The sequence below is a fragment of the Condylura cristata genome, unplaced genomic scaffold (genome assembly GCF_000260355.1).
Source record: "Condylura cristata isolate star-nosed mole 26May11 unplaced genomic scaffold, ConCri1.0 scaffold00016, whole genome shotgun sequence".
NCBI lineage: Eukaryota > Metazoa > Chordata > Mammalia > Eulipotyphla > Talpidae > Condylura > Condylura cristata.
Window position 1 is genome coordinate 21,265,505 of NW_004567117.1, and position 13,336 is coordinate 21,278,840.

Below are 13,336 nucleotides of genomic sequence, written 5' to 3' on the forward strand. Positions count from 1 at the left end.
AGGAGGGCAGTAAAATAATAATGGCTACCTGTAGCTTTAACTCTGTTCTACAAATAATAAGTGCAGAAGTACACTTCATGAGCAACTCTAAGGGGTTTTCTTTGACATTGAAGTGAAGAGAAACAATTTAGTAAATTAGGGTTTTGTTTACTCTCTTTCATATGACAAATAACCATTGTCTCTTCCAGTTAATACATCTATTATAATCTATAAAAAACACAAAGCCTCTCACCCCCCTCACCCCCACCTCTGGCCTGTACCCCAGTTCTTGTATACATAAATAAATAAATCTTTACAAAAGAAACATACAAAGCTAAATGGGTGAAATCATGGAAACAACAATAGAATACAATAGTATAATAGTTATTCTTCATTTTCTGCATTTGCTGATTTAGCATCTTGGAATCATGGGGCCACACTAATGACTCACGGTTTCTTACACCTCCACAATGGGCATGAGGAAATCTTATTGCAAACCAGCTAACCACAAGCCTCAACTGTGTTTTGCTTCCTGACAATAGAGGATGTCCCCTCCTGGATACTTACTGTCACTATAATAATAAAGGTTTAGTCCTACTTCTCTTTTTCTCTATGCTTCTCTATATGAGTGATCCCATATGATCTTCTATGGCATGTGGTACCACCCATCCCTTGGGGAATTGTGTGTAATAAACTCTTCTTTCAAAGGTAATTATGTCTGTGTCTGCATCTTACAGTATCTAACCAAAACAAAATCCAGGTTCACTTTGTAAGAAAATACAAAGAATAGTTTCAAAACAGAATCCTTTATGCAAGCCCCCATCAGCCTTCATACCTAATCTCACTGCAATTTCAACCTGTCCAAAAGTGTAATCCTAAACCAATCAATTTGCTGCTTCTAGATCAGTATAAGAAACACCTGCCCAGCCCTTGAGGAAAATTTTACCTGAAATAACCTTTTCTTTTGCTAATAACTTTACCCATTCTCCTTTCTATAAGTACTCTCTATTTTATGTAAACTCTTTAAGTATCTAGGTGAGAGGCTACCCAATTCATGAATAGTTTAATAAAGTCAATCAGATCTTTAAATTTGTGACTTGGTTTTTTTACATTAATATGATCTCAACAAATTATTTTAAATTTTCCTCTCCAATTTTCTTTTATCCTTCAGTATGTACTATCACTATTTTTAGCTCTGTTAAAAGATAAAGCAAGGCTTTTGAAAAATGTGAAGATTTTATTTGCACAAACATCAACTAGAAGCTGGCAACTCCACAGAAAGTGGTGAGGAGTATCCCACCAGCAGGATCTAATGGAAAGGTTCTTTATAAAGACTCTTAAAGCAAGAAAATCCTTTTACTGGTTGACTATGTTTAAGTGATGATCTTCATTGAAAATGTCTACTGGGCCCTTCCTGGTGGCACAGCAGGTTAAAGTGAAGCATTACAAAGCTAGCCGCTCCTTCTTCTGCACGAATTAGATCCCCACCCAGGGAGGTGACCCACAGGGCATAGCAGACCTCAGGGCATAGCAGACCTCTCCTGTCTCAGCTCTGCTCCCCTCAGGAGTGTATTTCAATCAGCCTGAGAAGAATTATCTTAATCTCAAGCTGATTTGAAAAGAAATGCAAGTTAAAACAACAAATGACATCATTTTCACCTACTAAATGGCCAAAGAAAACCTTACATACTACGATGATGCCAGCTAGGTTCAGTAAAACATGGGAAAACCCTATACTAAAAGCTCAGTCTGGGACACCCGAATCTCCCTGAACCGTGGCAATTTTGCACAGGTTATATGGCTGGAAAATGGGCATAACGTAGCTACCACACAGAGCAGTTTCAGGTTCAAATGATATGCAGTGGGAAGAGCGATATAATTGTGACTTTTTGTTCAATGTTTTTGTCCACGGGTTTGCTTTTTGTAGGCTTTCCAGCAGAAAGCTCTGGAATCACAGGGAAATCTATTTTTTCGGGAAAACTGCAGATGCAATGTACCGGAGTGAAGGGTCATTAAGTATAGTAGACGGCAATGAGCAAATACCAACGCAGATGAATCGCGCTCTCCCTCTGGGAGACACCCAGGGCCCCGGGGTCCCCAAGCCGCCCCACCTTGCACCCGCAGCACCCGCATCCCCAAAGCAAAGGCGGTGGGACGCGCGGGATCCACAGCGCTGATTGGCTGCCTGTGAGAAGGGGGCGGGGCTGACAGGGTCTTGGGAGGGCGCACGAGCGGAAAGTCCTTGCCGCGTACTTCCGGCCTTTGTGGCTCGGCGCTCCGGGTTTGCGGCTGGGCTTCTGGCCGCTCCTGGGCTGTGCGGTGAGGGACGCGGGCCCTGAGGCGGAGGGAGGGCGGGAGGCCGCGTCGCCTGGGCGGCGGGCGCGGGGTACAGGAGCTGGGCTTCCCGGCCTGCCAATTCCCGAGTCGCGTCCTCTTCGGGTGGCGTCTCCGAGCGTCCTGGGGACGCAAAAGCCAGCACTCCAGCCCCTGCTTTCCAGCGGAGAGGACAGTTCGGCCCCTGGCCCCTGGCTTGTGAAATGCTGTGCTTTCACCGGGATAGGAAAATAGGCTGGTGTGACCAGGCTGATTAATAAGCCGCAGACTTGAAACCTAAATATGCTGATCACTAAAAGTAGTTGTGTTAGGGTTAAATTCTAGTTAGCGGTCCTATTAATTCAAGGGCACACCCGCCTGTGGGTGTTTACCTATTCTAAAATCAGATTAAGTTTGATCTCAATCACCAAATAAAATACATGATTATTTGTTGACATTTCACTTGAAAAGTTCTTACTCCAGTTTGTTCTAAACTATTTGGAGAGCTGAAGTTGATCTTTTTCTTTGTTTCTCTATAGCCAGCATGTTTTTGAATGCGTGGTGAGCAGTTAACAAATACTTCTTGGTTAATTCCTGTTATTTATTCATGAGCAAATCCCTTTTACCTGTAGTAAGTGCCCATTGTTGTTGAATTCAGTGACTATCAAATTTGATCTAATCGCAAATATCTGGTTTGTGTTTAAATCAACTCGTGTTTAAATGAATTTTTTTTTAAAGTTTCACTGCTGAGATGAAAATCAACATTATTTACTATAAATAGTAATTTAAAATACATCTTTTAAGGCAAGGATTATTATGCCCTAGCTAATTATTATTACCCTTGAAGTCTGAGGACTATACTTTTATTAAAAAGGGAATTCAAGATTTTACATGTCTGTTAAAGACAGATTTTTCTCCTTGCTGTAATTAGAATTGAAAGTAACTTGGAAGTTTCTTAGTATGTAAATACTGAATTATAATACTTTTAAAACAATGTATGTAGGACCCTTTCTGGTGGTGCATTGGGTTAAAGCACAGCACTAAGAAGCTAAAGCCACTTCAGCATGAGTTCTATCCCTGCCCCGGGAGATGATCCACATGGCTCAGCAGACTTCTCCTGAACCACCTGCTACTCCCCTCAGCATTGTACTTTTGTCAGTTGGCCTGTTCTGCTCCCCACTCTGCCTCTGGTGAATCCTGGCACTGCCCCTGCACCTTTGGCCTGTACCCCAGTTCTGTATGCATAAATAAATAAATCTTTAATAATACAATGTATTTAATCCCTGGTGGCAGGGATTCTACACATTAGGAAACACTGAATGAGATGAGTGATTTTTTTCATTGGTTTAATTATAGTTCCAAAATTTTCAGTATTTTGCTGTGATGACTGACCTTTATTATTTAAGTTCTTTGTAATTTTTTTCACTGCTGTAAGTTAACGGTGCTTTTATATCCTTCAGGAAATAAAAAGGTTACTCAAAGGAAAACCTGAAGCACACCACCCAGTTGTAGTGAGTTTTTGTTTTTTTTTTGCTAAGCTCTTTCAGTGCAGAATGGCTGTGGAAACCAGAGCACTTTCAACCCTCCTACCTCAGAATCCTCAGGAACAAGAACTAATACTAGTGAAAATAGAAGAAAGTCTTTCCTGGGGCTCAAAACTTAAACAGAATAGGAGCACCCGATCCTGTCAAGAATTGTTTCGCCAACAATTCAGAAAGTTTTGCTACCAGGAGACACCTGGACCGCGGGAGGCACTGGGCCGACTCCAGGAGCTTTGCCATCAGTGGCTCATGCCAGAGTTTCACACGAAGGAGCAGATCCTGGAATTGCTGGTGCTGGAGCAGTTCCTGAGCATTTTACCTGAAGAGCTGCAGGTCTGGGTTCAGCAACATAGTCCACGAAGCGGCGAGGAAGCTGTGATGCTGTTGGAGGATTTGGAGAGGGAATTTGATGATCCAGGGCAGCAGGTGGGAACAGGAGAAGTAACATGTTGTGAGAAAAGGAACTTACAGATGAGCACGTGTCATATAATAGAAGTAGGATGGAAATTTATCTTTACTGAATCATAACCTGAAAGTGACTATTACACTAGTACAGTCTCTATCCTTGAGTTGTTCATTTCCCCTCATTGAAGGGGAAAAAAAGAGGTCTTCACTGACCTCTTTGAAAACTTTACTGAGTAGTTTCCCTAGGGATTTCCTCAGGAAGCTAACCGTATTTTACTGATTTCAGGTCCCAGTTAGTCCGCAGGCACCAGAGGTGCCTTGGAAGGATTTGACGTGTCTTGGAGCACCTCAGGAGTTAAAGACACAGCTGAATTCCTGGGAGCCTTACCTTTCCTCCACAAGTGGTAAGAAATAGAAACTCACCTGGAGATTAATTAGCAGTTCTCTAGCTTTAATTGCATTTTACAGAAATGTCAGGTGTGGGCCTCACCTTTATTGTTATAGACCAGAGACCTCACTTCAGCAGCTTTGTTTTCAGCAACCTTCATGAATTGTAGTCATTCCCTCCTGGTGTTAATCACTTTTCATTGTGTAATTTATTAGAATGCTAAAATATGTCTAGTTTCATGGTGCGCATTGGCTCTCTGTCTTTAAAGAATGTTAAGGTCTAAACAGGATGATAGACAAGCAAAAATGCAATCACAGCATATAATAAAAGTAGCCAGTGGGTTTTTTGGAGCATATGTTTGGCACCTGGCTATTCAATGTTAGAGGTTCCAGGAACACTTTGGAGAAAGACATCTAAGCTAAGACTTCAAGTGTGTATCAGTGGGAAACAAATAAATAGATGGGCATAGAAGGGAAAACTGTTCCTCTACTTAATACTACTAACATCAGAAGTGTAGGATTTCCCTGGCATTAAGTAGTCCTGACTACCCAGAATTTGCTCATACCCTACAGTTCAGGGTTCAGCCTCACAAGCTCTCCCTCAACCAGAAAATGCTAATCTCAAGAGCAATACCTTGGGTTAACCTTCTGTCCAATTAGGCTACAATGCAGAGAGTTTGTGACCATTTCTCTCAAGTTTCACAATTTATAATAATGGCTCACAGAACTTGAGAACACCTTAGTTTTACCAGTGTATTATAAAAAATATGCTGTATAATAAGAGCATGAGACAGAAGTGTCCTGAGCTCAGGAATTTCTACCCCTGTGACTTTTTAGTGTGCTACTTCCAGACACAAGAAAGCATTCACCATCCTGGAAGCTCTGTGCCATTTTTTTGTAAATTTTTTTATGGTGGTTTCACTACTTTGGCATGATTGTTTAAATTTTGGCCAAATGTTACTGACTCAGTCTCCAGCCCCTGTCCCTGATCGTTGGGTGAAACCAGAAGTTCCAACTCTCCAGTTATATCATTGGTTCCTTTGGCAGCCAGCCCCCATCCTCCAGTAATCAGTCACTTGTTAGCATAAACTTAGGTGTGGCTGAAAGGGGCTTATTATGCATAACATGAGATACATCTCATCCCTACTACTCAGGAAATCCCAAGTGTTTTGAAAGCTCTGCCAGAAACTGGGGATGAAGACCAAATACATATTTTCTATATATCCAAGAAGCAGAAACCAAATTGCTAAAGGTGAGAGAATACTTGCCATTCTGGGAACTGCAGATATGGGAGGTCCCCATTTAATGACGTTTCAGTGGAAACTATATTTCAGATTTTGAATTTTGATCTTGTCTTGGGCTGCCAATATGCAGTACAATACTTGGATGATATGGGCAATAGCAGTGACCTTTGAAGCTCCAGTTAGTTACTCCAGGATGAGGTGTCACTTTACAGTGTCGCCAGTGTTTTTTGGATATTATGTTTTAGTTTTCATGTTCAATATTATATCTGTTTCTCACTTTCAGTATAGTATTCCCCTACAAATTACATGAGAAATTCAAGCATTTTTCATAAGTAGGCTTTGTGTTAGATGGTTAATGTAATATTTCTGAGCACATAAAAGGTGGGCAAAGCAGAGCTGTGATGTTCAGTACCTTTTTATTAGATGCATTTTCTATTTATGGTATTTTCAACTTACTCTGGGTTTATTGGATCATAACCCCATCATATGTGGAAGAAAATCTCAGTTTAGCTTGAGTAGAGAATTTATAAGGGAGTAGTGGTGAGAGATGAAAAGAGTAAAATGGGACCTAGCCTATAAATCTTACCTATAGTCCTAATTAGCTTGTACACTAGAGTTGGAGTATTGTTGAAGGATTTTGGACACAGGTGTGGTTGGATTTATGTTTTAGAATTTAGCTGCAGCATGGAGAATGCATTTGAGGAAGTCAAAGATTTGTAGTAAACCACAGTGAATAAATCAAGACATAGTATGTATTATAATAAAGAGGCAGGGTAGATCAAAACCAACTTTTTGGGGGCCTATTTAAATTGCATTGCAGTAGCTGGTAATTGCAAAAAGAGGATCCTGATTTTTATCAATCTATTCTTTTTAAAGTTATTAATATCTTTTGTTAATAAAAACTTTGTTACCTCCCCCTCTACCCCCACACCCAAAATGTAGAGCTTGGAGGAGAAGATTTGAAGATGAAACTCAGATTTCCATCTTGAATAATCAGGTTAATAGTGGTGCTATTCATGTACTGGGAAAGCATAAGGGGGAAATACATCTGATGATATGTTCAATTGTTTGGTTTAGGAATTTTTGGTGCTTGTGAAGTATTCACAAGTACTATCCGCAATTAGCAGTTGGGTATGAGAGTCTAGAGCTCAATAGCGAGAACTAGGATGGAATTGGAGACCTGAGGAGACATTAGCTAATGTAAGTAATGATTGAAGTCTAGGTGATAGAGTTTGTAGAGTGAAGATACACTAGAACCCAGATCAGACACTGAAAGAGATTGTCTCTAGAAGAAGGTGTGGCCCCCAGTGTCCATGCTGCAGAGGGGTTAGCTAAGTAAGTTCTAGAAAGTAACCATTGGATTAAGCAGCTGTAGAATTGGTGACATTGATGACAGTAGCAAGGAAATTAAAGGCATTAAGTAGAAATCTTGTGCAGAATTGGGATGAGTATAGAAACCTTTGACTGGGAATGGGAATGAATGAGGTTGCGGCATTTTATTTTAAAAGATTGAAAAAGTCTGACAGTTGTCATTGAGAAAAAGGTAGAATAATAGACAAGGAATAATAGGTAAGTTTCAAGTTTCAGAGGAGACTTGAAAGGATGAAACTCAAACTATGTATTAGTTTTAGACTATGTATTAAACTATTTAAACTAATACATAGCTTAAACTATGTATTAGTCCTCAGTATTAGAAAGGAAGAAAAGAAGATGGACTCTTATGGGGAGTTAAAAGATGCATGAGGGCACTGACATCTTGTGTTAGGTAAAAACTCCTGTTTTCTCATACAAAGAAAGTGAGTATCGAGAGTGACTAGAAAAATGTGAAATCTGGCTTTTGTTATTTTCATTTCAGATTGTGAGAACAGTGACTCAGCAACAAAGAACCCTTTGAGAGAAAAGTCACAAGGACTTCCCCAGGAGCCTTCATTTGGAGGAGTCAGTGAACACAAAAGCAATTTGGAATGGCAACAAGGACATGCCACCAGGGAGAATTTAAGATCCCTTTCCCAAGGGAGCAGTTTTAGCCAAGTAATGTTCACACACAAATCTCTGGATAAAAGAGACAATCGTGATGAACCTCAAAGAAACTTGATTCTAAGTACAAATTCTGTAACATATCAGAAAGTTCCTACAGAAGAGCGACCTTATAGATGTGATGTATGTGGACACAGCTTCAAACAGCATTCCTCTCTAACACAACATCAGAGAATCCACACTGGAGAGAAGCCCTATAAGTGTAACCAGTGTGGAAAGGCCTTTAGTTTAAGATCCTATCTTATTATTCATCAGAGGATTCATAGTGGTGAAAAAGCATATGAATGTAGTGAATGTGGGAAAGCCTTTAATCAGAGCTCAGCCCTCATTAGACACCGGAAAATTCATACTGGTGAGAAAGCTTGTAAATGTAATGAATGTGGAAAAGCATTCAGTCAAAGTTCATATCTCATTATACATCAAAGAATTCACACTGGTGAAAAGCCCTATGAATGTAATGAGTGTGGGAAAACCTTTAGCCAAAGCTCAAAGCTTATACGACATCAACGAATACATACAGGAGAAAGACCTTATGAATGTAACGAATGTGGGAAAGCTTTTAGGCAGAGCTCAGAGCTGATTACCCATCAGAGAATACATAGTGGAGAAAAACCCTATGAATGTAATGAGTGTGGAAAAGCCTTCAGCTTGAGCTCAAACCTCATCAGACATCAGAGAATTCATAGTGGAGAAGAGCCTTATAAGTGCAATGAATGTGGCAAGACTTTCAAAAGAAGCTCAGCCCTTGTTCAGCATCAGAGAATCCATTCTGGGGATGAAGCTTACATATGTAGTGAATGTGGAAAGGCTTTCAGGCACAGGTCAGTTCTTATGCGCCATCAGAGAGTCCACACTGTAAAGTAACTTGAGAATACTATAAATACTTCAGATTTATGTTTGTCAAAGGATTTACTTGGAACAAGACTTCATAAAGGTTATAAACTACTTGAGTCAGTCAAACTTTCTGTAGCACTTACCAATGATAATGCAAATTGTCCCTTCAAAGCTGTTCTATGACATCAGAACAACAAATGGAAGAATCACTACTTCCAGCTTTTTTCTTACATAAGGAATACTCAGGAAATATAAAAAATGGGAATGTAACATTGAAACCTCATTTTCCATGAAAAAGGAAGAGAATATAGCAGCCCCAGTTCTGTCACTACATCTGTTTGTCATAGTGCAGGTTGGAGGATGTGGGACAGTATTAAGGACATTTTGTTTCAGGAACACAGAAATTTTACTGACTCATTGAGAACAGTGACAGGGCCTTAAGCCAGATGGTGAGACTTTCATCATTGATTTGTTGGCTGTGGGTAGGTCAGAAACGAGATACTGAGAATAATACCAGTTAGTTTATCCAACAGTTTTTGAGTGCTATTTCTATGAGGCACTAAGTATCCAAAGAAAAATAAGACATTGTCTCTATAGTTTAATGGGCAAGACAAGGAGGCAATGACACTGTGATATGGTCAGTTCTCTGTGACATTAAGGAGTGCCAGACCCAACCTTGTATCGGAAAGGCTTCTGAGGAAAAGGGCCTGAAACATGAGTAGGAGTTAGCCAGAGAACAGTGTTCCCTGGAGAGATCAACAGACCAAGGCAAGACCTTTTAATTTTGAAAATTAAAAGGATATTTTGTGTAGAGTATTTCTGTTGCATTCCTTTGAAGTGGAATAATGTCTGTAAAGAAGCATGGATGTGATCACACTTTTAAGTGGTGCCTATAGCAAAATACGAGCCAGTAGAGAAATTTCTATTAATAGATAAAACCTGGAGTCCTTGGTCCATGAAGTGGTAAAGAGCTTGATCTTGGTCTGCTCTGACTGCAGCTAAGATTAATATGTACTGTCCTTGCCCAATGTATAGGCTAAGCATTTCCAGAGGGTGATAGGTAGGGATGGTTGTGAGAAAAAATCCTTAACAAGGGGTTAAGAGTCAAGTTCTAAGTCTCCCTCTTGCAGAATTAAGAACTCCTTTGGCTTTTAAGACAATATTAGAACTGCTATCAGATTCTTCTAACTCCCAAGACTCAGGAGCTGTTCTGCTTGTTACATAATTTTTTTCAGGGCAAATATCTCCTGATTTCTAGAACACCCCCTGGGGCTTAGGTGCTGCAACATAGTGGCTGGATCTGACTTATTTCCAGGCACCTCTCCATGTCCCGGTTTGTCTTGTGTCATCAGTATTTCACAATCTCTTGTTAATTGTTTTTTAAACATTAAAGGGAAATGACAGTAGAGAGTAAAGTAACAATCACGGTCAATCCAGAGACTACCCTCTTCTGAGGGATCCAGCAGGAGACGTGCCCCTTAGATTGGTGTTTGTCAGTGTAAGGCAGATTGGGGTATAAGTTAGTCAGCAACAGAGAAACATGCTATTCAAAGAACCAGTAAATCAGTGATACCATACACCTAACCAAAAATAGGAGTCAGTGGGAAACTACCTGGCATAGGAAGAAAAGGAGTTTTCATTAGTATAAAAAGAAGTAATGTTCCTAGCGATCATGAACAACTGAACATTTACTAACTGGTAGGAATGACTGCTGAATGACCATGCTTGCAGAGAATGTGAATAGAAGGATATGGTCATTTGGGAAATGGTAAGATGAAATAAAATAACCTGGTAGGAGCTATTGCAGTTCATTTTCCTCTTAAAGATCCAAACAAACTATATATGACAAGTAGAAATTGATATGTTACAAAAAGGAGATAACTTTATAAATGTTAAGATTATCATAGGTACTTGCTATCGGCTTTTTCAGTCCCTATCTTGCAGAGGAGGAAGTGAAGGATTAGGAACATGGGCTTTCAAGGTCTTATAGTTAAAAACTGATGAGGTCAGACTTTGAACCCAGGTAGTAAGAACCTAATCTCCCAGTAGAAAAATATGGCACTTAAACAGGCAAATCACAGAATAAATGCCCATCTTCAGTATCCAGCCTTACTGAATTAAAAATGGAAAGCAAGAGTTAAAATAGTACTTAACCCCTCCCCCCAAAAAAAGTCACTAGCAAGGATGCAGGGAAACTGGGACTCTCATGCTGCTAGTGACAAATGAATAGATAATAACTGGCCATCAGTACCAGAAGCCTTAAGCAATGCCTTTTGACTTACGATTCTTCCAGGAAATAATATGATTCAGAAACCATCATAAATGTACAAAATCTTAAAATCTCTTAAGTGACGTGGATTACTATTAGAAGAAATGGCAAAGCACTCATATCATGTTAAGTAAAAATGTATGTATAATGTTATTTCATGTAAAAATTATTTATGCATTAAAATACAGGAGATACATACTTTCAGAGTGCTATACTGGTTATCTTTGGGTGATGAAATGATGGCTGACTTTTTTTATTATAATAGTTTATTTTTACATCATTTTGTGCCTTTTTTCATCTCAGTTGTAATCTCCATGGACTTCCCATCACCATTTCACCTGTGTGCCATCACTACAGTCCCATGCACTGCCTACCCCAGCCCCAATTTTTTGATCCCATTCCCCACTCCACCCCCCTAAAATGTCTCTGGTATATAGTTGTTCACTATTCTTCTCCCCCCCACCCCACCCCCACCCTAGTCCTTTATGCTCCTGCTATGAGTGAAATCATCTGGTATTTTTCTTTTTCTTTCTGACTTATTTCACTAAGCATGAGCCCTTCCAGCTCCACCCATCCATGTTTCAGCAAAAGGTATGAGTTTATCTTTTTTGATCACTGAGTAATACTGATGGCTGATTTTTTTTCTTGTGCTTTTCTCTGTCTTCCAAATTTTTCTACTCTCTCTCTATATATATGTGTGTGTGTGTGTGTGTATAATTAAAGAAGTAAGGCTAGTCAAGAAATACTTTCATTTCTTAAGAAAATTACACTTTCTATAGAATCTGTTTCTCCCAAGTCTTAAGAGAACTTGTTAACTCTGATCTCTTATTTTCTCATTGATAAATAACAGCAGATTTACCCAAAAAAGGATAAGTTATAAATATATGCGATGTAATTGACTGCATAAAGATTAGTAGTTGAGAGAACCAATAGCCCTGAAGTGAAAGTACTTGTTTTTGTTAGTGCCTTTCTATAGATTCTGCAGCCATAAGCAAGTCACCTCACAACTCTGGACCCTAACTTTAAAGCCTAGGCATATAAATCTCTTGGTTAAAGCTTCAACATTCTATGTTTATAAAATGGAAGGGGACACTGATACTAGCTATTAGATGTAATTGTTTTTCTCCACCATCAATTTTGAAAAGTAAAGTACCTCCTGCCTTTCCATTATGCTCTTGACCCTCGGATTTCTCTTAGCATAGCATGGGAGGAGGAGGAATAATGTCTACCTTAAGAGGATCTTGCAGATATGAAAATAATGCGCAGTTTGGACAAGGTGCTTAATAAATACTGATTACCTAACTCTTCCCTTCATCTCCATAGGCTGCAATTAACACTGTTCAGCAAAGATTAGATATTTAAAGTAAATCTAATGTTCACCTTTACAAGCTTTTCTGAAAGCCTTTGCTTCTCTTGCCTCAAGGGTCCTTACAGCAAGAGGAATTGCCATTTGGAATAATTTTCAATATAGGAGGCCCTGCCCTAGAAAGCAGTCCTCCACAGTCGAAGGAGTGAGCCTATAAGTAGATTCCACTTAAAGCCAGCCACCACCCTGCTTTCTGGTGGATCAGGACCAAACATTTCTAGTCAGTATTGTGGCTTGTTGTCTAGCATAAGGACCACAGATCTAAAGGGATAGTGGGGGTCTTTGTGCATGTGTTGTGTGTTTCTCTGGAGGACCTGAGAGGAAGGAGAGGCCATGGCAGTCCCTAGGCTCTTGTTTTCAAAGGGGATGAAGTCCTAATTCTGGTAGATACTACAGATATATATATATTGCTTAAAAGAGACATTTTTTTTTTATATCCTACCAGAAGAGGCTAATTCTTGCTCTCATTCCCATGTCTTTCAAGTACAATGCAGCCCCACATTTCCCCTTGGTTTGTTTTTGTTTTTGCATGGAAGGATTGGGGTGTAGGCCAAAGATGTGGGGGTGAGAGGATACACCAGGCAGAGTGGAGAGCAGAACAGGCAGACTTACTGAAATATACTGCTGAGAGTAGCAGCAGGTGAGACAGGAGAGGTCTGCTGTGCCATATGTGAATTAGCTCCATAGGTAGGGATTGAACTCAGGCCGTGATAGCACTGAGACTTAACCCCAGGGAGGCCTTCCGCTGGTGAAGTACAGCCCCAGGAACCAGCCGTCAGTTTCCAGATACTTTGTTGTCCCACAGGAAAAAAAGCAAAGAGCCCCACTTGACCCTACCACAACGCCTTCCTCTGTCTTCATCATACCCCTACCTGGGCTGTTGTGCTCCCTACTCCTGGTGAATAACTGCAAAACAAAAATTTTATTATTTAGAACTCAAAATTTTATTATATTTTGCATT

General features: G+C 39.9%; 1 protein-coding gene across 3 annotated transcripts; it reads left to right on the top strand.

The window, feature by feature from the left end:
* Positions 1 to 2,239: 2,239 nt before the first annotated feature.
* On the top strand, positions 2,240 to 11,186 carry LOC101631895 (zinc finger protein 397). Of its 3 annotated transcripts, none has more exons than XM_012725843.1 (4): positions 2,240 to 2,298; positions 3,753 to 4,259; positions 4,525 to 4,642; positions 7,725 to 11,186. In XM_012725843.1, the coding sequence occupies exons 2-4, from the start codon at positions 3,846 to 3,848 to the stop codon at positions 8,768 to 8,770; spliced, it is 1,578 nt and encodes a 525-aa protein (XP_012581297.1). In that variant the 5' UTR covers positions 2,240 to 2,298; positions 3,753 to 3,845; the 3' UTR covers positions 8,771 to 11,186. The 3 variants fall into 3 exon arrangements, with proteins under 3 accessions (XP_012581297.1, XP_004683900.1, XP_012581298.1); XM_004683843.2 differs by having other exon boundaries at positions 2,261 to 2,298; positions 3,831 to 4,259; XM_012725844.1 differs by lacking the exon at positions 3,753 to 4,259 and having other exon boundaries at positions 2,275 to 2,298.
* Positions 11,187 to 13,336: the final 2,150 nt, after the last annotated feature.